This window comes from Mus musculus, chromosome 6, assembly GCF_000001635.26.
Source record: "Mus musculus strain C57BL/6J chromosome 6, GRCm38.p6 C57BL/6J".
NCBI classification, from domain to species: Eukaryota; Metazoa; Chordata; class Mammalia; order Rodentia; family Muridae; genus Mus; species Mus musculus.
Genome location: NC_000072.6, coordinates 139742269 through 139767055, shown reverse-complemented (window position 1 = coordinate 139767055; position 24787 = coordinate 139742269). Strand labels below are relative to the sequence as shown.

Genomic DNA, 24787 nt, shown 5'->3' with positions numbered 1-24787 from the left:
ACTTGAAACAAATATTTATGATCAATAAATCCCCTTCTAGCCCCATTACTTTTTCCTTGTAAAGAGGCCTACCCACAAGGTGTGATGAGAACCATATTCCAGACACATCTAACACAACATCGCTGAGGCAGGAGGAGCTCAGCACACCACGTTCATTCCAAGAGACAGAGCAATCCAGACCTGGGTCAGCCCATTTCAGCCTCTTAAGACTTTAGATGTTCCTAGCTAAATTCAATGAGCTCTAATTTATTGTTCTCAATTACTAAACCATTTGTCTAAAGCCTGTCAATATCAAGGTGAGTTAGAAGGCAGTCTACAGGGAATAGTGATAAACACCGATGCCAGAGTCGTGTCACTCACACTGTCTTGTCTGCCTGCTTCATGTCATTGACATGGATAACAACAAAGGTGGATACTATGTATGCTTCTTACATGAATACTGTACACTCATTTACATACACTAGACCTTAAACATCATGAGCAATGACGTCTGTCTGTGTTGGTCATGGATATGTCCCCAGGACCTCCAGAAGAGTGGTGACTCTCTACCTATGTGCTTGAACTTCATTTAAGTGAAACCCATTACTTTTCTTCTTACATGTGCTGCTAGCAGACTCTCCTTTTGCCATCTTTCTATAGGTATATAGTCTCCAAAGTCCAACAGTGATATTTTGATGCTTTTTGGCTCTTTATTTCACACTTCCCACACTTTTATCTCTGAAGGCCATGCCCAAACATCATCTCACCTTGGAAGCTATTTCTGGCCAAGCTGGCTTTCTACAGAACTAAACTCCACATTCCCTACAGAATGCAAAATGATGTACGAGGATGAGGGCTGACTCCTCTATTTCTGGTTCTCTAGATTAAAGTGCAGACTTCCTAGTAGTGCAGCCTCTTCACTTTCCACAAGTCAGCTTCCAAGGTGGCTGCTATCTATCCTAAGAGTTCTAGCAGCTGTTCTCGCTATTAATGTCTTCTTCAACTCTGTGGTCCAGGATATCCTCACGTGGACTGAATCATTTATATATCACAGTGTAAGTTAATTTCTCATAGGATATTAACTGGTGTTCTACTTCTGATAGATTCTTCCCATGCCCAGTTACTAAGTAGATATTAAGGGCCAAAGAGTCCACATTTTTCCCCCTCACAAATTGATTGAACCCATCCTTGGTGCGACACATGCATTTTCATCCCTGTGGACACTGTAATCCCTAGCTGGAACATGTTGGTTTCTTTTTTGAAAATTCTGGTCTTCCTTCATAGCATGGGTTCAGATGATGGCCCCAGTATGCACACAGAAATTGGGTACAGGACAGGCACCTATAGCCCTAGCATGTCTGGGTGGTGGTGGATAGAAAGAGTGTTGGAGCTCATTGGTCAGATAGCCTAGCTGAATTGGTGGAATCCAGGGTCAGTAAGAGACTCTGTTCTAATAGTAAAGATAGGGGGGAGAGAGAGAGACACACACACACACACAGAGAGAGAGAGAGAGAGAGAGAGAGAGAGAGAGAGAGAGAGAGAGAGAGAGAGACAGAGAGAGAGACAGAGAGAGAGAGAGAGAGAGGAAGAAGAAAAGAGAAGAAAAAAGAAGAAAAGAGAAGAGATATTGAGGAAGATACCTGATACTGACCTCTGGTCTCTACACATCCATACATAGGCTATTGTACCTGCACATACAAAATTTCTGTATGCACATACAAAAACATGAATGCATGCACACATACATACATACATACATACATAATACATACATAAATGTATATTGAACTCCTTTGAATGTGACAATTTTAATAATAATTTCTTTGTCCTCTAATTTACTTCTGGTCACTTGTGTGATTAGTTAATAAATACTAGGATTTATTATAATTAAAAAATGTGTCCCCATTCTTCAATAAGGGATGGGATTAACTGAGGGCAGCGTTTATTGCACCTGTTCTTATTTCTAGGATTTAGCATCATGCTCTCCAAAGTGTAGGTGATTAATCAAAATGCATTGATAATGATAAAAAAAAAGTGCTGGAGATATAGAGAGACAGATTATTTCTTGCTGTGCTCTGAGATCATTTAAATTGGTTACAACAGGTTTAATTCTGCAAATACCACCTACACAAATTTCATACTTTTTTTCTTGTCTCTCAGTCAAATGGGTAAGAAAAAAATAAATCTGAAGGCAATGAAAAAGAACTTTTTCCAAGGTCCCCAGGCAGAAGGAAACAAAAATCTATTCATACCTGTAGAGTGAAATGAAAAAGGAAAATCATGTTTGCATTTTGATAGAGAGGGATTTTTTTGCTTGTTTGTTTGTTTGTTTTGCTTATTTATTTATTATTACCTTTGCTTGTTGTTCAGAAAGAAACTGTGAGAGAAATTGGAAACACCACATGATATCTTGCGATCTGACTCAGGACTCACTTGACATTCAAGTGTATCCAAACATCACTTGCATCTGACTATTTTGGGAAAAGTAGGCCACCTCAGGGGATGCTTGTGATATTTTTAATGTTCCTAAAACAAGGGTTCTTTCACACCGTGCCGGCAGTACAGGGCAGGTTTTAAAATGAAACAGATAAAATTCTTCTAAGTTGTGCTTAGTTTTGATATAGCAATTTAACCTTTGGGACTCAACCCTAAGGATTTAATAAAGCATGCACATGGAGACATGCTTATGAAAAACATTGGAGGTGCTATCTCTGTCTAATACTAAATACGTTATACGCATCTGGTAGGTTATATGCAGGCAGCAAGCATTACAATGTATTTGATGATCCAAAAGTGCTATATAGAGGTTTAGCATTAGTCTTTAATATACAAAGTAATAGGTTTCACTGTGCCATTTCCATATATGTGTATACTATGTTTTCATTATAAGTGTTTTCTCTATCACTGTTTTGAACTTATGTCTTTCTCTTTGAAAAAAATGGTATATATTGATCCATTATTCTTAATAAAAAGATAGAAGATATCAAAATATTAATTCAAATACATTAAGGGAAGTTTCACACATAAGTTTAATTTTCTAACCTAGTTAAGGTTTTTCAAGCCTACTAAAAAATAACTTTTAAAGGAATATCCATCCAAGAAATCAATGAAGATATGTGAATAACTATGAATTCATTACTAGAACTGGAAGAAACATCAAATATTATGCTCTTTTAAAGAAGGAATGTCATTGTGTAGCAAAAGGCGAGCATCCTATTTTCTAGTTAATTTAGAATATTCTTCTGACATAATAGGTATCTGGAGAATGGATGCTTGTTTTCTCATAGGCCCTGAAGTCAGGTGTAGATCAATAGACAAACATGTTCTGCAAATCCTGGCATTTCTTCCCTGCAATGTCTGAAATTACTTAAACATTCTATAGGGATTTAACTGCTGGCATTTTCTGCCCGGGAGCCCATTTGTTAATGAGGAGAAGGTTCCCCGTGTGGGACCTGACTTTGGTTTGATATTTACAGACCAAAATGTCACATGTAACAGAAGACCTGAAACCAATTTGAAAATTTCCACAAGCCAGGTTATACTGAATCTCCAAATGATTTGACTTCTTGACACACATGCATGATCCTTGCTGGGAGCTGGGCGGTACCTTATGTAATTACAATACCCCCGAGACTGCTAATTCGTGCAGGATTGGACATTGCTGCTTATGGCTTGGTTCTTCACAAAAGCACTATTGGGATACCCATCAGGATGATGGATCTCACTCATTCATAGGAAGCATCCTTATGATTAATTAATCAGAACATAAATCCTCACAGTGTCATAACTGAAAGTCTGGTTTGAAATATCAAGACCTAATAAAAGATCTAATAAAGATCTAATCGCATGGCATAGTTTGTCAGGAAGGAGGGCATGAAAGATGAAGAAAGTTTTCACTTACTGAAAAAAAATAAGTTGCTCCTTGATACAGTGACAAAGCACCAGGGACAAGAGAACATTATAGAGGGAAGGGGTTGTTCCATGTAGAGAAAGTCTACAGTGGTGGGTGAGGCGTGGTGACCTGAGGATGGCAAAGGAAATGGAGATCAAATCTGAACCTCACAAGGTGTGGCGGCGAGTGGAGAATCTGAAGTGATATAAGAATATAAACCATCAAAGCTTGCTTGCCCTCAGTGACATATTTTCTCTAGCCAGGTCATGCCTCCTAAAGGTTCCATACCTTTCTAAATATTACCAGTAAATAGCACTCAAGTGCTTGAACACCCAGGATCATAGAAAACATTGCTTTCTCAAAGCAGTAAGTATGTCTGAAGCCTGGGTTAAAACCAACTCCCCTCTTTGGTTTGTGATTCAGTGTTTAATTGGCCTCTGAACTAAGCTAAAGTGGTTTCTCTGGTATTTGCTAAAAGATTAGCCAATATCAATGCAGCTCTGTACAGTGATTGCTAAGAAATGGATTAAAAATCAAATGCGGTTCATTGCCCAGTGAGAACACAGGGGCAAAAGGAGGCAGCCCTGCAGGACCACAGACCACTGAGGTGAATGGGAAGAACAAAAGCCCAGAGTTAAACTGGGAAAGTGAAGAATTCGATGCAGTTGAGCCATTTCAGGATGAGCACTTTCCAAAGGAATTCTAATGACAAGGCTCAGGTGCAGTGACAATGTCTGTATAACAGGCAGGAACAGGGCCAAGTGCTTGGGCAACAGTGGCTCGAAGTGGAGGCATGGACAGAGCATTGCTCAGGACTTGTTCAGAGCTGCACTTCTCCGATTTGGAGCTTCGGGATACTTTAGAAATTATTGAAGATTTCAAGAAGTCCTTTTTCATAAATACTCCAATTATATTTATCAGTAAAGTAGAAGTAAAATTAAGATATTTAAAACATGTATCATCTGATTTAGATTACATTAAAATTCCTCTTATTCCACGTTAAGATAGACACTGTAGTTCTGCCCAAAATAGTCATTCTGAAAAGTAGAAAATATTTGGTCAAGAGAGTGATAGCTGTTATACATTTTTTGTGCATGATATTCAGTGTCTGCCATATAGAAGATAGCTGGGTCCTTTCTTCTATATTTACATAAAATCTCTTGCAATGTTGAAGTCATATAACCTGGGGAAACTTCACCCCTCCCTTCATGAGTGTGATAAAAAAAGGATTTTCTAATTACTATGACAACAGCCCTGTCCTTGTGGCAAGTCTGCTTACATTTTGGGGACCTCAGTCCTCACTTGGACAACCTCTGACGTGCTGCCTAGCAGCTTGTATGATTGCTGTGTGTTCTCAAGGAAAGGAATGAGAACCTCTGGCTTGCATCTGAGACAGCAGTACATGAGGTTATGCAATTATATAACATTTTTCTCTATTCCCAAATCTCTTGATCTCTTCCTTCCTCGGCAGCGTGTGAGATTATTACAGGGGACTCAGGCTACCTTCAACAAAACCGGTGAGCTTGGGAAGTGATTCATTGATGGAAAATATACCTTTTAACTTTTCTCATTCTACTTTTTTTTGTCATTTATAATCTTTTATTATTTTACCCTCATCCTTGTCTTCATTTCCCCCTGATCCTTTTTCTAACTCCTGATATGACACGGGGAAATATTTTGCTGAAACTTTTTAAAGCACTGAAAGTGAAATGGGACACGACAAATATCAACCTTTAAGAGAAAAAGCAGCTTTGAGTAAATGGAAAAGCAAAGAAATCTGAGATCAAATTTCAGCGTAAAAGAAATGTCAGGCTTTCAGAATGCACAGTGAGAATTCATGGAGAGTGCCACGAGGCTATTCAGAGCTAAAAGCTCCTGTGTCAGGCTGGAATTAAGAATCATCAGGAGGAGAGTGTATTTTTTCCAGGAGGTTTTGAGTCTGGTGACACGCTGCATCAGTTCAGGGGAAAAATGCCAATATGAATATCTGTGTTGTGTTTCTGATAGGAAGAGCGATAGGATCTGACAGCTTTGTTTTATTATTCCAGGGAGATGATGAATGAGAATTCTTACAGTGATTGAGCTCCTTTGCATACTGAATAATGCATGTCCCTCAAGGAGCTCTGTGTGCTTACAGAATATCAGAAGCCATGAAGACTTGGGAGGCAAGTGCAAGCTCCTCATGATATCCTGGAAGACGCTGGGTCTCAGAGCTCAAGAAGTTTTCCCAAGGACATCTGTTAACACTGAAACCAGAACCCCAGACTCAGAGACCTCGAGTGGTTGGCTTACCATTTTTCCAGGGAGGCCTTTCGATCTTTGAAATAGAAATTCTCGTGTCCACATATAAAAATCAAATGACTAGCTTGGACCTGTTACGTATTTTTTATGTTCTAAATGGTTCGACGTTGACATACAATGGTGTGGCAATTTGAATGAGAAATGCCCCCCATGGACTTAGCCCTCAGTAGTTGGCACTTTTTGAAGAGGTTATGGCACCTTTATGAGGAGGAACCCTGCTGGGGGAAACATAAGACTGGGGGAAGGCTTTGAAGGTTTATTTCTTCACACTACTTCTTGCTCTTTCCATTATATATGTGTGGATGAAAATGTGATCAGAGAGCTTCCTGCTCCACCCACCACATCACGCTTCCCCAGCTATGATGGACTCTATTCCCGTAGAACCGTAAACTAAAATAGACATTTCCCCCTTAGGTTGCTTGTTGTCATGGCAACCGAAAAGTGACTACCACAAGTAGTAAGGTGTGTAATTATCTAAGTGGACTTGAGCCCTGGACCAGCCATGAACCAGAGGCAGGGATACTGAATCCCTAAGCCAAGGAGACAAGAAGATTGTGCAGACATACTGTCTAATGGATGGATCATCTATAGACTCAGAGTTAAGAATTAATTAACTACATTGTCATCATGCAAAAGGAATAGGTTTTAAATATTCTCACCACAAAATGATAAGTTGAACATACTGATTAGCTTAATTTAATACTTCTATAATATATATATAAGCATAGCAAAATGTCACAGGGCACCCCATTAACATGTAGTGCTTTGATAGGACAACTAAAAAAGAAAACCAAAGGCATTTGAAAAGCAAGAACTTTTCATACTTAGCTCAGTGGCAGTTCTTCTAGTTCCATTGCTCTATTTAAGGTCTAATAACACTGAATATTTCTCTAAGGCATTTCTCAGTTTGGGCATTACAGCATCTTTCCTGGTTTCCCTCAGATCACAGATACTCTTTCCCTGTCCCTTGGTCTTTCTTACTTTGTGCTGCCCTTACAAAGCTGTTCTGCCCCTGGTTTTTAAACATCTGTTTGTTGGTTTCTTCTTTTTTCTGTGGCTTCTGTTAATGTCTAAAGATCTTAAGTCTGCTATTATCCTTTGAGGTTTATTCTCCCTAGAAAACTTCAGATCTCTGTATGTAACTTCATACTGGGCAATACCTAGAGATTGCATGTTAAGGTTTTATGTTGTTAACAAAGCCCTTCAGCTTATGCAACTCGGAACCACTATTCTTTCAAAGGCCCATGTGTCAGTCCATGGTGGGTTTGTCCAACATTCAGTCCAAGCTTGAATTCTTTATTATCTCTTCTATCTTTGTGGCTTTTTTCTGAAACATTTCTTCAGTCCACTCTGTGGATCTTTACTGGTACCAAGACCAACCCAAGAATAATTTTGCAAGTGGACCATTCCTAAACCTTACAACCAGCTAATACTCTTGTGGTCAACTCTTTTTAAAACTTTTATAAACTTTTTGAAACTCTTTTTAATAACTTCACATTATTGCTAGAATTATTCTTTTGAATACAAGTCTGTCAACAAACTTCCAGGGACTGTAGTAATGACATTGCATTTTGTACCTAGATCACAAGGGAGGCCCCACAATTCTCCTTAGGTCAATGTTTGCAATATTGTATGCCATGCAATTCTGTGATGTTAAATTAGTCACTGTCATCTAAAAACTCATAGGCACACACAAGCTACCATTCTTGAAGAAATCTTTGTAAAACTTGTAGTCAAGATTCAGTTTCACTGTGAACAAATTCTTTCTGTGGTATATTTTGCCTTTTCCATCTTTGGGCTCATCTAGCATTTATTGCTTTACTTTAATTAATGTATAACAGAACACATAATGTGGTGACCTCCCATTACAAACTGTGTGTTTGTCTTAGCAACAGTCTCCATGGCTGATTTTGTTTCTCTCTGATTAAGTGCATAGCACATATTTTTGCTCAATAAATGGAAGAGCAACACCACAATACATAGTTGAATTGGTTGTCTAATTAATAGAAGTTTTAATTATCTCACCATTGTGAATTTCATACTTCCTACTTACGATGCTCGCCAAGACTGACGTCATATAAATTAATCTATCCAATAAACAAGGGAGTGAGTGGCTTTATGTAAGTATTTTAGTGAACCATCCTCCCAAGAGAATTGATTTTTGTAAGCTATGGGTTGCTTTATTTAATATTGCTTTTCTTCCTGAAAAAACAATAATTTTACATCATGTGAGGGGAACAAGATTTGATGCCTTGTCTACCTTTTATTTGAGTTCCTGATGTAATTTCCCGAGTTGCTTTTTAAGTATAAATCTTTTCACTAAGATGACTTTCCAGTGTTTCAGTAACTTATTTGCTGTTACCCACTGGATTCTTGTACTTTTGCACTGGGGTTCAGGAAAACAGCAGCCATTTGCCAAGAACCATTGATCACAGGTATGTCCTTCTCTAATGGAAGGATTAATACCCAGTGGACACACAACTCAGTGGTAGAAATGTGAATGCACAGTGGCCCATCCTAGGTAGAACACGTGTGACCATGCCTCTTGTTTAGAATAAACACAAATGAACTGGAGTGTCGTCAGGCAGGATGAAGTAAATGGCAGTATACAAACCCTCCCAAACTGAAGGTGGAGTAAACCAGTTCTGAAGAGTTTAAAAGAAAACAGCGACAGATGCTTCCAAGAAGAGCAGAAAAAGGAGAAGTGGAACCTGGAAGATCCTTCTCTTTGCCAGCTCACATCACAAGCACACTCCGTTCTCAGGAAAGTCAGCTTTTGAATTTAGAGTTGTGGAAAGGTTCATTTCTGGAAACAGCTTCTCCTCAAGTTCTTTAACAGTGCAGTTAAACCTCAAGTCGGAGTCACAGGATGCTCACAGTGGAAACTCGCCAACCTTGCCGTGACCTATCTAGTGCGTGATAAGGAGCTGGAAAGCCCACAATCAGAGCACGATTCACCCAGGTTCTCAGCGTGCTGCTTAGTAAGCAGGGTTCTGCTATGGCAGTAGTTCGTCTCCTCTCTATTAAGTCAGATGAATCTAGAGAACACTGCTGAGCGAAGGAAAATTATTTGAGTGTAATAATATATAGCTGTTCGTAAGTAGGGAAAAAAAACCCAGAGTGTTTAAGCAGTATTGTGATTTAAATACGAAATGATTCCCAAAGTTGGCTTCAGAGCCAATGGAACTAGGGTAACAGTGGTAGAGCACCACTATATATGCACGTGTTGGGGACCAAAGCTGGGTCCTCTGTAAGAGCAGAACAGGCTTTTAGACACTGGAGCTCATATGTTTGGACACTCGGTTGTCAGCTGGAGGCAATGAGGAAGTGCAGCCCAATGGACAGGCTTTAGGCTTTGTAGCCCGTCCCCTCTTTCCCTTCCATCTCTGTGCTTAGCTGCCAGACCAGCATCAAGCTCCTTCGGGCCATGCGTTCTCCAACACAATGTATTCTATTACCCTGGAACTGTAAGTCAAAATAATCCCTTTCACATTAGTTGCTTTTGGCTGGGGATATCCTATTATGACAACTAAAGTACCAGTGACACATGAAGGAAGCTCTACCATTGTGATTCAGATAGCAAGAGCTGTCTGCCCCAGTGTCCACACCTGATCCTCAGCCCTTCCATTATTAGGTCATAGGATGACAATCTCTATGAGCCTTCATGCTCATGAATGTAAAATTAGAAAAATGGCAGTGTTTACTTAGAGTTATTGTGGGCACTGAAAGAAGATAATATTAAAGTCATGAGTTCAAAACTTTGGCCTGTACACTGAAAATAAGACTCTAATAGACTGTCAGGATCTGTTTGTGTGCAGAAGGGTTAGGCTTAATATTTAGGGATCAGAGAATAGAGAAATTAGTCTAATCAGTTCTTGCATTTTATATGCCAGTAATCAAAATTGTTACTTTTTTTGAGAAAATTCTCAAGAACAATATCCCATGAACTCTTTGAAATGCATTGACATTTAAGGCCATTAGATAATGTATAAACTAATGTGAGTCTGAATGAAGACAGCCTGTTGGGAAGACATGGAAAGTTGTCCCAAAAATCAAACTTAAAAATCTTTTATCAACTAGTAATCTTTACTTTCATGTTTTTTTTTTTTTGTTTGTTTGCTTTTTGTTTTTGGTTAAAGCATTCTTTTTACAGTCTTCTATATAGTGCATACTGGCTTGGTAATTTTTCAGACAAGATGTTCACATAGAGTAACCTTCCTGCTTCAGTCTTCAATGTGCTATGATTAAGATATGTGCTACTATAATTATTTCATTTTGTTAAAATTCAAAGCAGTGTTTTTCTTTTAATGTTTTGATTAAAAATCGTGTGTATGTTATATGTGTGTATGTATGTGTGTATGTGTGGGGGTGTATACCTGTGTGACCGACCACGTGCTTCAGAGTGCTACTTCATGCATATGGAGGTTAGAGGACAAGTTGCAGGAGTGAGATCTTTTCCATCACCTTTACATGGTTTCCCGAGATCCAACTCAGATTCGCAGGCTTGGCTGATTGTATTTTTAAACACTGAGCCATTCTGCTAGTCCAAAAAGATGTGGTTTTCAAAATATAACTTAAATATCACTCATTTTATTTTTGTGAAGCAGTTACTGCACACATGAGTACACACATGTGCCCGCGCACACGTGTGCACACAGACACACACACACACACACACACACACACACACACTTCTCCTTGTAACTATTGTAAGCATTTCCTCTCACGTGTCCTGACTTATGTTACCATGAATGTATTTACTACCCCTATAGATTCGTCCATTCTACATATTTCATACAAATCAGAGCACACAGCATATGGCTCTTGATCTGTGGCGCTGTCTTTCACTTAGTGTACTATTTTCAAAGTTCACCCACATTGTTGCGTATATCAGTATTAATTTTTTTTTATTATGACACTGCATAGAGTGCTTTTCATTGATCCATTGGTGGGCATTTGGGCTGCTTGTATGTTTTAAGATCAATGATTTTCTCAATAACTATGTATGGGGTTTGAGTGGCATAAACTCTTTTTTTTTATCGTGGGTATAAAATTAAGAGTGGAATTATTGGGTCATATTGGAATTTAGCATTCGACAACTGCCAGGCTGGGTATCCCTGCCCTTGAACCTGTGTCCTTCTGTCAGTGAGGTTTTCATTTCTCTGCCTCCTCCGCAATGCTCTGTACTTTCTGATTCCTGTCATTCCTGGTGAGAGAAACCCCTCAGGTGCAGGCTTTGCTTGGCTTCCTTTGCAGTTTTCCCAACAGCTAATAATATCAAATGAAGTATCTTCTCAGGTACTTATTGCATATTTGTGTATTTTTAAAAGTGTTTGTCAGATCTGTTACTCATTTCAAAAGTGGGCTATTTCTCTTTACATTCTCTACTTTTATTCTGTATATACTCTGCATGCAATTACCATATTACATAGAAAATAAGTCAGTGTTTTTCTCTTCTCTGTCAATTGCTGATGTCAGACTTTGAGCTAACTTTGCATTCCTGAGTCAATTTTGGGATGATGCAGAATAATTGTTCTATTATTTTAAGTCTTCAGAAAAAAAAAAAGACTAGAATTTCACCGGGTGATGATGCAGAGCTTTGAATCAATTTATATTTTAGTGGGGAATGGAAGTTAGAACTGACTTGCCCTCATTTGCTTTCTGAGATAAGACCTCACTATGTAGCCAGGCTGACACTGAATTGACAGCAATTCTCCTGCCTCAGATTCCCCAGCTGCTTTTCTTTAAGAGAAACTGGACTCCTCACTTAAGAAACTATAACCATGCATTATGCAAAGATACAATAAAAGTTTAGAGAGTTTGCAATCTGTATGCATGGCTTGCATTTATTTGAAACGAATGTCCACAGCTATTGACATTGGGAACAAACAGAGTAGGCTGGGCGATTAACTCCACAGTCTCATTTTTCTGTGTTCCCCATCACATATCAACATACATTTTGCTACGTGAAGTCTTACCTGGAAGTCAAAAGACCAAGAGCTTCCCATGGGTGTGAAAACGTCCACCTTCTCAAGATTGCATGCATTTCAGAAACTGTCTCTTCATCCCAACCAGGGGCGCTGCCCAAGACCAAAGGGAGGGAGGAGTTCTCATTGTTGCAGTAGAGACGATAAAACCACAAATATCTCCTCTTTTCCTCAGAAAGTCTGAAAAAAAATGGAAATTGTGTGTGTTGGCAGTGGGGAGGGAGAGGTTGACTGTTGCCGTAAACACCAATACAGAACGTTGTCCTAGTTTCCTGAGTTGTGTTTCAGTTTCTATCGGGAAAACTGGTTCTTTACCATGCGGGAGTTTGACAGCTTAGTCTATCAGCTTATTATCTGCTAGAATATTCTTTGTAGAAAACAAAACAAAAACCACATTCATTTCAGATAATTCACATTTACTCTTTTCCCTGTATCATTACTGCCTTTTTTTTTTAATGTGTCATTTTTGTGGGCAAAGTGTCTGTCTCCTCTAGGGCAGACCATGTCTGCGTGAGTCTTGTGAACTCAGTCTGGGGAGAAAAGTCCTGTTTCGTGCTTTTTCCTTTACAATAAGTCAGCGGAGAAGAAAAGGCATAATTTAAGGATGAAATGTCATCTCGGAGCTGTTCCTCCAGAGTTCAGATCGCTCTCTGACTAACTTCACAAAGATCTCATTTTATCCCTGGGTGACAGAGTTCAACCCTTAGGCGTGAAGACAGCCTGATAGCACTTTCTTAAATACTCCACCTGAAACAGAAACCTCAATCTAGAACACAGAGGGTGACTTTTGAGGAGTTTACCATGTTGCACTTCGCCCTGTGAAATCATTTAGTTCATTGAGAGGACAGCGTCTGCTACATGAACATCTCTACCTCCACTTTTGACCCTTGCCTCTCTCAAACTATACCATCCAACATGTCCTAAATTGGCCAAAACTTCCTAGAAGAGTATGAGAAATTATAAATGACTAGAGCGGCACAAGTCCTCCTCACTAATAAGATGAAATACTGACATGTCTAGATGACTTTTATGCTTAGTCTAGATTCTTCCGTTTGCTAGTCCTTTTCCTTGGGATGTGTTGTTCCAGTTAACTTCCTTTTCTAATACTGAGTGATGCTGTCCCCCTGCGCCACTCTCAGGAAGCCTGATTTACATAAAACAAAATGCACAGAATCAATTCAATGAATTCTGACAAATGCATTTGCCACCTAGAAAATGAACTCCTGTCAATGTACAAAACAATCTTTTTTCATGTTGCCAGAGGCAAGCGAAGGGTTGATTTCTTTCACTCTGAGTTAATAGAATCCTTTATTTATGGCTACTTTCACTAAAAAAATGCTTTAGAAATTATCCATATTGTTGAGTGTGTCAATAGTCTATTCTTTATAATTAGTCGCTATTATTCTCCTGTATGAATACACTACAATTTCCTTATGTAATCTCTTTTTCGTGGCCATATGAGTTATTTCCTTTTTGAGGGGTATTATAAATCAAAGTCACATGAATACACATGGAAGCTTTTTAGTGGTTGCATTTCCTTTCTCTGCAGATAAATCTAGTTTCTGTGTGGTTCTGGCCACCTGTCTACTTGTGGAAGAAAAGTCTGTTATTGGAGGTGGCTGTAGAGTCCCACATTCTTTCCTGAACATTGTGATGCTTTCAGTTGAACTATGTTCTTGACAATTATTAATTAACTTTTCCCTATCTTTGTAGTTCTATACTTTCTAATTACATGATCTGGGTTCTAAATTTCTGCTTAACATACAGATAACTTCCCTTATTATTCTCTATCATTCATAAGGTGCCTGATTGTCCTTTGCCTACCTTTTTGTTTGTTTGTTTAGATCCATTTATACTTTTACCTATACGGAAAACAATAGTTTATATATATATATATATAAATGTCTTGAAGATATATTCCCAGAATGTTTTTCATATTTATTTTTGTGTCACTGTCTTTTGATAAATAGCTTTAAACTTTAGTTCAACTTCTGTCTGCCTGCCTGTCTGTCCATCTCTATCTTTCTGCCTGCCTGCCTGTCTCTGTTTGCCTGCCTCTGTCTGTCTGTCTGTCTGTCTGTCTGTCTGTCTCTGTTGGTCTGCCTCTGTCTGTCTGTCTGCCTTCCTGCCTGCCTGCCTGTCTGTCTGTCTCTGTCTATGTCTGTGTATCTCTTTCTGCCTTCTCTATCTTAACATTCATTCTTAGAAAGCTTTTTAGTCCTAGACTCCACATTTAGAAGATTTGTTGTAACTTAGTGTCTGCCTAAGGTTGAGTTCAGGCCTCCCCTACCATTTTTAGTTGTTTCCTGCTCTGTAAGAGTGGCCATTTGCACCAAATTCTCTGTTCTTTAATTGTCTTGGCATCACTAAAACACACGTTGGCCTTATAACCAGTAGAATATTCTACCCTGAGTTCTGTGGCTTTGCCTATTTTAAGTCATTGTTGCATTTCTATTAATTTATAAATGTATAGTACATGAAATCAAAGGAAAGGAGTCCCTAACCCATTTTCATAATCCTTTCTACTATTTATATTTACAGAATAACTTTAAAAACTGGATTTGTGAAATTTGATTCTTTTTCCCTTTAGTGTTGCTGCACTGAAGTCATTGTTTGCTTTTTAAAGCTCTAAAATTATTTAAACTATTAACCCAATGTAGTTTGTATCTACATTTTTTTCTGATTGTCAATTTTCATTTTATAAGTTGATTACATGCTAGCTAATATCTCAGATATTTTCCTAGTTAACAATCATTGGCTATTAGGAATTCTACACTGCTGAGAGCATCCTCCTATAGCTTTAGTATTGAACGAATCGACATGTTCAGTCAGAGGCTTAATTACTGGCAAAACACTCTGAACCTTCTGAGTTTTCTTTGTATGATTTATTAGGTCAGGTTTAGAACAGCACCCAGCTATAGAAACTGTAAAGTTAGACCTACTTCTGGTCAGCATCTTTTTTTTGTTCGGTTATTAAATATCTGCTGTGTCTTATGAGCTTCCTGTTTTTCTCATGATCAAAATTTCTGTTCTTCAGTTTTGCTCAACTTCCACCTCATATCTCCTTGCAGACCATGGAAGACTTCATGGTTATAAATAGAAACTGAAGACCCCAGTGCAGGTGTCCAGGTCCCAGTCTGCCTATCTCCTTCTGTCAACATTGTGTTCTGAAGTTTCTGTCTACCTTATTATCATTAAGCTCTGATCTCTGCCCTTTTCTGTTTAAAATAACCAGACTACACGGTATTCCTTTTTAACATCCTTCATCCTCAGGGTTAGAGAAATTCATTTCTGGAAACACGGTTGTTTCCTGTGCATTTTGCTTGTGTTATATTCTGTAAGTCCCCAGCAACCATCTGGTACCAGGTACACACATGCTAAGCACCCACGGATTCCAAGATAAATTCTTCTTATATATTTATCCTTTAGCTTTCCATGTATAGGGAATTATTCTATTGGTTGATATGAAGCTTTTATTTTCCTTTCTGCTTTTACAAATATCACAGTTACCTTTGCAATGGATCTTGAGTCTGAATTTCCTGACTGATTATGTGTGGTTAATTTGAAGGAAGGAATAGTTAACTCCCCAAGCAAATAATAAAACATTAAGTGGTTTAAGTCGCCAAACTCAATGCTATTTGGAAACTCCACACACTGACGGCTGTGATCCATCTGTTCCCAGTCCAGAGTGAGTCTGTTACTGCACATAATTATATTTAAGTGAAGCAGAAGGGAATGCTACTTCTTTAATGTATACATTAACATAAACAAAATCTGAAGCCGAAAACCAAGTAGAACTCAAATGGGAAAGTTAATTGTTAAAATGGATGTCTTTAAATTAATGAATTTTTTTATATGTGTATGTCTGTGTACTCTATGGCATTCATGTGTATGTGTGTGTGTGTGTGTGTGTGTGTGTGTGTACCTGTGTGTCTGTGTGTGTGTGTGTACCTGTGTGTCTGTGTGTGTGTGTGTACCTGTGTGTCTGTGTGTCTGTCTGTCTGTCCCTGGAAGCCAGAAGAGGATGTTGGATTTCCTGGAGCTAGAGGCAAATGCAGTTGTGAGCTCCCTGGCACACAGATGAATCATCTATATCAGCCACCTCCACCACCGGGACTCAGGGAACACAGGAGAAAAAGATCCTAAAAGAATGTATCAGTGGAGGACAGAACACTAAGCTGTGAGATGCTACTGTCTGGACACCACAGTGCTGTTGCTGTCCTGAACTCATAGCTCCCATGATTACTGCATGAGACCCGTACAAGGTAGAGTTAGACAAATTCTCTACATAAATGAAGGAGTTCCTCTTCATGCACCCTAACTGCAAGTCATTCCTTTTTGAGAGTGCAGCCACTGATATGTTTCCTTTTGGTGCTGTACGCCACGCCCAGGTACACATGGGAGCACTAGTCAGACTTGGTGGGGACTGGAAGACACAACACATCAGTGTGGTTGAGCACAAATGTGAGCATCCAGTATAGCCATGGCAGGTGTTGGGTCCTGTTCTCTAGTTTGAGACCATACCACTATTGGTTTCATTCACTTCAAACTAGTGACAAAATTCCCTCCACAGACTTCCAAGATGTGTCAGTCCCTCTCACAGCCTGAGACTCTGGGTATTCACTCTTCTGATTTGCTCTTTTCTAAACTCACCAAGTAATTTTACATTCTAAATAGTATTATCCATTTAAGTTGACATTCAAATGTCACCTGTCCCAAGGGACCTTTGCTGGACCATCTCACCTCATGAAATCCCCCTCTTTGTTGTTTGTCATGTGTCCTCTTATATCACCATACGTGTCACCCTGTCACCATTAGGCTCATTTGCACATTTAATTCTTCTCTTCTCAACTTCTGTCCTGGGTGTGTTGTGTTCTCTATTGCTATGCTTCCCATGCCATCCACTGTTCCTCTCCTACACTATGTGTAAAACAAGCATGCTCTAAGGGCTTGTGCTTCCTTCCTAAAGATGGCAGAAGCATCTCATGGTCCTCTTAACACAAAGGTGGTCGCTTTTCATGCCTTTGTCACCTCCACTGCATAAAGTCTCTCTTACTGCTCTTACTAAATAAAATAATAAAATAAAATAAAACACTTTACATTGGAAAAGTGTGCCACATATAGGGACATCATTCAGAGTGTGATTGGAATGAGAGATTTTAAGTATGAAAAAGGTGGCAATGTTTTGAGATGTTAAACATCTTTAAACAAAAAGGCCAAACCTAGTAAATTATAATTAGACATATTCATTTATATATATTAGGAGTGTATATGTTTAAATTAACCCCAAGTGCATGGTGGATAATTTTACTTTTAATGTTTTGAATTCTAACTTTTCTTTATTTTGAGAATTTAAACCCATATGATAAAACTTGATCATATCAGCCCCTATTTTCACCCTTCAGCCCCCTATATCCCTAAAATGTTTGCTTTGCTTCATATCTCTCTTATATATTATATATGTATAATATATATTTTATGTACTTGTTATATATATTAAATATATCTATTTATATGTGTTTTATATATATTGGGGCACAGCACCAAAAGAAAACGTATCAATGATTAACTTAAAGTCTAGCCTTCTCCATTAACTTGTCATGAGTTTTTGGGCTCCTCGGGTGTTTTATTTTCAAATTCTTTTTTTTTTTTTCCATTTTTTATTAGGTATTTAACTCATTTACATTTCCAATGCTATACCAAAAGTCCCCCATATCCACCCACCCCCACTCAATCAGTGTCATAAGTATTGAACTGTTAACCTATATTCTCTCCAACATAGCCACTGTTCCCTCCCAAGGTCCACTGAAGACTCTTGCATGGAAAACCACACTAACTTCCTCTCTTCTTTGCTGGTTATTAGTTTTACTGATTCTTTAGCTCATTCCTAAACTTGTATTTAAAAGGACCACACAAGAAGTATAACTCCCTCTTTCTAAGTGATGCCTTTTCTTAAAATATGGTACCTCCTGTTACACATATTATCATAGTGTGTTCCTAGCAATGCATGCATATACTGATGCACATATGCACATGTTCACAACTCCCGAGATTCATGCCTATAGCTTATTATGAATGAGCACAGCAGATGAGCTGTGACACAGATATTACCACATAGCAAGCATAAACGCCACTTGTGGTTCCACCAAGTGATTTTTGCTTTATTTAGAACATTGCTGGTAGATCAATATAAGAATTTCTTACTAACAGACAACATTTATTAGAAATGATTTATTTCTCTTGGCTTAAATAGCTGCCACGATAACTAAAATTCAATTTCCTGTGCTTACTAAGACAGCTTCCAAGAACGTACAGAGTGACTGACGCACGTTCCTCTCTGAGAAGTGATGACGTCAACCTAATAACTAGCTGCCTTTAGAGGCTCAGAATTTAATCATTTCCAACTTCATACCGTTCCTTCATCTAAAGTTAAAGTTGCTAAGACTTATAAAAAGTCCATGTGAATGAGGTAAAATCGCTTCTTTAGTTTTTAAACATTAATTGATGGTCCAGCATCCATGGCCTCAGGAAATTTGAGGGTCACATGGGCCTGCAGGTGCACTCTCAGAAGACATGAGAGCAGTCAGGCATGGGTAGTAGACAGGCGAGCATCCAGCATGGCTGGCTAGAGAGGAACACAGGGCTAATCCCAGGCCTGGTCACTCACAGCAAGGGAGACTTCTTCTGGGAGAGTTTGGCGATGTGTTTTAAACACTCTCTTGGCGGCTCTTCATGGTCAGTTCTGTTCTCTTCAGACTCAGGTTTCAGATACTCCCACCCGGCGTCTGGAAAATCTATCTGAAACAAAGAAGTGATTTCCTGTGTACTAGACATGTATGCAAGTACATTTACAATTTAATAATGTTTATTTTAGATTTGTAGAGATGAAAGAAAACAACAATTTCTATTTTGTTGTGCTTTTTTATTAGTTGACATACTTTTAAAAGACTCATTGGAGCTTGCCGTTGGCCTTCAAAAGCAGTGTTTAATATTTTAGTACCTATCGTCTAGAATACTCAGTGGTGTTGTATAAAAATGACAATCTATGAACTTTCCATGAAGCTGAATATACTTCTCCTCTGTTGTATTTTAAGGTCATGTTCTTTCTGATTCTCCCAAATGAATGGTAGCTGAAACAGTGATGGTAACAAGATGTTTCTGAACTGTGGCGTCCTTGGGACTGTTTGGGTTCAGTAGTTTTTTCCTTAAGGTTAATAATTTTTTTTTTTATCCTAAAGAACTCTTTGTGCTCTGCTGAACTGTCCTGTTGGTACCATGGGTAAAATCCAGGAACGTTCTAGACTGTATGAGTTACAGCTTGAAATACAGTTTAATCATTTTAGTTTTCTTCTCATTTATGTAAAAAAAAAAAATAGGTCATTTCATTCCATTTAATCCATAATATTTGTTGTGATCATTATTTTGGTATAAGCTTTGTTCTCATTCGTCAATAATTGCCTCAACATGATAAAATAAACAAGATAATCTAAGATGAAGTAATGTTAGTATTGCCAAGGAGAATCGTGAAGCCTTGCTTGATTGCGGTGATTTAGATGAAAGCATATGCAGGCCTCCTCCACCCTGGGGCCACATGGTATTTTGGTTGCTAGGCAGCAGGGATGACTCCTGAATCCCAAGTGGTTAATCCCCAGCACATATATAAGCAAGTAACACTAGATGTCTATCTGTATGTGTGTGCTTTTGTAATAATAATAAGGAGAAGGTCATTAATTTGGGGGGTATGGTAAGAGTTGGAGGGGAAGAGAGAGGGCTGGAAATATCAATACAATCTTCATGCATAAAATTCTCTAAAAATAAAATTAATACAATAAAACTAATAGAACAATAAGGAAAGAGTAGCTAACTATTAGTACAATTTTATATCAGTCTGAAGGGAATGGTGGGGAGATTGTAGACTCATGACTGTGAAGGGAGCATGACTGTTCGTACTGTGAAGCTTCTCCTCTGAGCCACTATAATAGGTGCAGTACACCTGAAGCGTAAACACGACATCCTCGTCAGGAAAATGGATGAGACTACAGATTATTACACTAAACTAAAGCAGTTAATCTCAGGCAGACAAACATGCTTTCTCTCAGAATGTGGCATGTGATGGCTGGGCTGATGGAGAAAGAGCAGTAGATCTGAGGGGCTTGATGGTCAGCCAGCCTAGTCCAACTGGATAGGGACAGGAAAGTAAGAAACCAAATCTGAAAAATAAGATGGGAGGCTGCTGAGAAACAATGGCCAAGGCTGGCCCCTGGCCATTACATGTCTAGGCACACATACACTCCTGCATATATGCACACATCCTGATCGAGTCGAATGGATCACATTCGAGAGCAAGCAAGAAGATGCAGAGACCCAGGAAAAGGTGGCAAACAATCTGCTGATCCACTTCCATTCTGAACTTGTATCCAGTTCCCTTCATCTGCTGTTTCTCCTACATAAGATGTCTCAGGATTGGACAGCAGTTATTTGCCTGAAGAACTCTGTATTCTGTGACTCATCACTCCTGCCTCCCTTGTGTGGCTGGTGGCTGCACTCTGACATTTACCATTCATATTGTAGAGATAATCAGAACAGAAGAATTTACTGACTAGAGCAGACATTTTTTGAGTGCACAGAGGCAAAACCAGGAAGCTGAAAACTTCATTAGTGTCTTACCAATTTTTGTTATAGAGCTTAGACTATGGTCTGTATCTCCCCCTCTCTACATCCCCTCCCTCCCCGGCCTGATGTCTCTCCCTCATACCCATACTTACTTTCTGACATAACTCTGTTTCTAGGACCTGCTGTTAATTTCCTTACCTGCCACACCCACTCCAGTAAAAACTGCATGGCAGGCCCAAAAGCTTGGGTTCAGATCCAAGCGAAAAGTTTCATGGAAACATAGTCTCCCGGAGCCTTGGCATCCCGTAGCACGAATGCTCCAAACTTGTCCTTGCGTTAGTCAGTGAATGGATCTGTGTGCTTTCCTTCAATATTGTTTTATTATAAGTACCTCTAAGGAATGATTTTTGACATAACTAAGTTAGATTAGCCTCCACCAGTGTTCGAATATCCTAGGAAATTGTTGAGCCAAACTTGGGCTTTGATTTTAGTAAGAATGCTACTCATTCAGACGAAATGCCTCCAGTGTAGATGGAGAAAGAAATCAGGCATTACAATTTACTGAAACAGAGCTAGAAATCTCAGGGAAGTCTACAAAGTAAACTTAGAATAACAGCCGAGTCACTCCCATGTGCAGGAATTTACAATGGCCTAGGAATAAGGAAGGTTGTGGTCTAAGAAGGAACTAGAGTAAATACTTAGAACAACAGCTGAGTCACTCCCATACACAGAAATTCACAATGGCCTAGGGAGAAGGTGGATTATACAATAGACTAGAATTGGGACTATTGCAAGGGCATGAAGTCCTTGCCCCTGGCTTCTAAGATTAAGCTGACCTTAGGTGGGGCAGCTTTTGATCCCAGTTGTTAACACTGAATTTTATCCCAGTTGTAAACACTGCCTGGTTCCTGTTAGCTGTTGTGTATGCATTTCTCTGTTTTGTGTAGAGAGTCATTTTGCATTAGGTAACCTCAGTGTACCTTGGATGACCTTAAGGTGTCACCTAACTTCCTTGTTTTCTCCTGTAATATAAGTCTGATGCTTGCTTTGAGAAATTACATTCAGATCAACACTCTCTTGTGTTCGCATCTGTTTGTCACCCTGCCAACTCCTTGTTCACCTGAATATCGGGACCCCGATTCTCCTGCGGGTTGAGGGGCCAACTGAGTCCAGTCAGCAGTAATTACCATCTCAGATCTTGTGAGTGTGGTTTCTACATGTGAAGGTACTGCCTACACACACTGAAGATTGAAGATAGCCTGGTATGTTGATTTTCAGGTGCCGTCCACCTGTTTTTTTGAGACTAGGACTACCACTTCCCTGGAATCCACTAAGTTGGCCAGACAGATTGGCTGTTTAGTCCCAAGAATCTACTTTTTCTCTGTCCCAGCACTTAGACAGCAAGCTTATGCCAAGTCAGCCATTTATTCACCTGGGTTCTGGGTAGGAATATCTGTTCTCATGCACTTTTAGAAATAGAGTCAGCCCCTAAAATTCAGTCTCGAATCAATTTCTTACTTGAGTATATAGCAGAAAGATTAACAGGGCACTTTGGCTTCTTAAATTAGGATCTTTAAAGATCTCAGTATTGGTTCTTTAATAACAAGCGATTTAATTTGTCAAAATGATGAGCACTTTACAATTTGGTAATTCCTACTTCTTAGCATGAGAATATGTATTGTGTTTATGGTGGATTTTCTTATCGGGTTGAAATGTCTCTGTGAGTCCTGTTATATGCTCACTTCTACAGAAACTGAGCATAATATATACCAGCCAGTTGTCACCCAGGCCTGACACACTGAGATCTGTACCGACTTACCTCTTTCTTGTCATCAAGCTGCTGCTAAAAGTGTTGCCCACATGGTTCCTAGAAAACTTTTCTGCCCTAATGTTCAGTCACATTTTTATAGAATTGATTCCTTTCCAACTCCAACCTATCTTTGTGAATATTTCTAAACTCCATCCCTTTTACCTCTCACTTCATACCACCCGTGACCTGTAGCTTTGTGAGTGTCATCTCCATTATGATGCTCAGTGGAAGGCAATTTTGTTGACAGAGTACATTTGACAATATCTGGAGACATTTTTGACTGTCAGGATTAGGGAATGTCTAGAAGTCAGTAATATGGCTAGGCAACCTTTGCACAGGGAAAGGACCACAAAGAAGGGCCCAGTCCAAAATGCTGCCGAGGTGGAGAAACTGTGTTCCAGATGTGCTGTCCAGTTTTTGTGGAAGTAGAAAATCTAGAGCACTGCATTTCTACATAATAGCATATCTGTGTTGCTGGTGTCCAGCCAGTACAAGGCACCACAGTCATGAGCAAATGAGGTTCTGCTGGCAGTTTGAGCCAAAGCCTGGTGTGGCTGGGCCCTTTGTCATCACCATCATAAATCACAGAGAGTACAGGTGTTTTAACACAAAAAATAAGTGATAAAATGGATTTTGTTTACTATTACTTGCTCTTGACCCAGCATTTAAGGCAGGTACAATAGAAGAGATTTTAATGACATGTAACGATGCAAAAGCAGCCATAAGGTACTAAGTCAGTAATATATAATAATGACTGTTTTTAGACAGTAGAAATGATGGACACATTTAAGATGGGTGTTGAGAGCAAGGCTTCTCTGTTACCCTTCAGGATGATGAAGACATAAATTGAACTGCTATTATATACACAGATAAAAAAATTACATGGAGATTTCTGGGTATAAAAAAAAAGAGAGAAGACACCCAGATCTAGGCTGGAGGACATGAACTCCTAAAGTGTGTGACCGTGGAAGGAAGTGTTTCTGTAATCGGCCAGCACACTGCTTAAAAACCGCATTTGTTGTGCGTGCTTTAATCTCGTGGCTGGGCACTTACCTGCAGGGTCAGTGGGGAAGGCTGGCTCCCATCCCATACGCCTGGAGCTATCATTTCGATAGGAGGCTCACTCTGTAACGTCACACTGAACAGCCTAGACCCCAGCACAGACTCCCTGCAAAAGACAACATGCACATACAGAGAAGAGTCACTTCAAGGAAAGCTATGAGTGTCTGCTCATGCCTATTATGGGAAGGAAAGTAGCAGCCGTTTCTGTGACTCCATTCAGTAGCTAGAAGAGAAATGATACTCCACAAGTCCAGACGCTGATTGACAGCTCGCTGCACGGAACATGTTCTCATAGGCATCACATATATTTTCATAGGTGGTTGATATTACAGTACTGTGTAACAGTAGCATGTGTTAGTGATAGCCGTTAGTGGCGATGACTAGCTAGAATCTCAGATCTGCACTCTGGATTTATGGGTGTCAGAACTCAGCAAGAATGGTGGTAGCTCTTTAGAGATGTTTTTTTTCCTTCCTCCCCATGCAGTAACTAAATTTCTTGGGCATTTAAAGATTCTAAATTTATAGGAAGACAAGATTTAAGTCAGCACAGCATATGGGCTGCAGAATCAAACTGGTTGTAGGACTTCACAAGAGAAATGTTCCTTGACACGTAAATAGAAAGATTATTCGTGTTCTGCATCCTTTAAAATCAGTTGTAAATTAGCATAGTAAATGAGAGAGAGCAAGGAGGAAATACTTTAACGAAGAAAGAAATTGTGCACGTTTTCAATGGCTGCAGTGACAGCTAAACCCACAGATCTCTGTACAAAAGAAAAAGAAAAAGCAAAAACAAAACAAAACAAAAACAAAAACAAAAAATGTAAATAGTACCTGTGCAAAAATCAGAATTTTGGCAACAGATTCCAATGGGTACTAAGAATGGTGTTGGGTTTGTTTCAATAGACCAAACTGGAAATGCAGACCCATAGGATAACACAAGTAAATGCAAGATTAAGATAGAGCATCTTTTCAATACCGTCCAACTCAGGGCCCACTAGGAGCTGGCAGCGAACCTCAGGTGTGAGATCTCCATAGTGGCTGAGATGACCCAACTCACACAGCCTCATCCAGCACCCTGCCAAACTGGAAGATCATAATGAGCTCCGCTATCTGCCAGCGTCTGACAAAACAAAAGGCTACCAG

The 24787-nt window shown here is 39.2% G+C and overlaps 1 protein-coding gene across 1 annotated transcript in view; it reads right to left on the bottom strand.

Annotated features, from left to right (window-relative positions):
- The window catches only part of Pik3c2g (phosphatidylinositol-4-phosphate 3-kinase catalytic subunit type 2 gamma), a gene marked incomplete in the record, with an annotated part of 355213 nt that overhangs the window by 202229 nt on the left and 128197 nt on the right, over positions 1 to 24787 (bottom strand). The window contains 3 exon segments of the mRNA NM_207683.3: positions 12151 to 12339; positions 18827 to 18957; positions 23636 to 23750. Of these exon segments, the coding sequence (NP_997566.2) occupies positions 12151 to 12339; positions 18827 to 18957; positions 23636 to 23750 (435 nt within the window).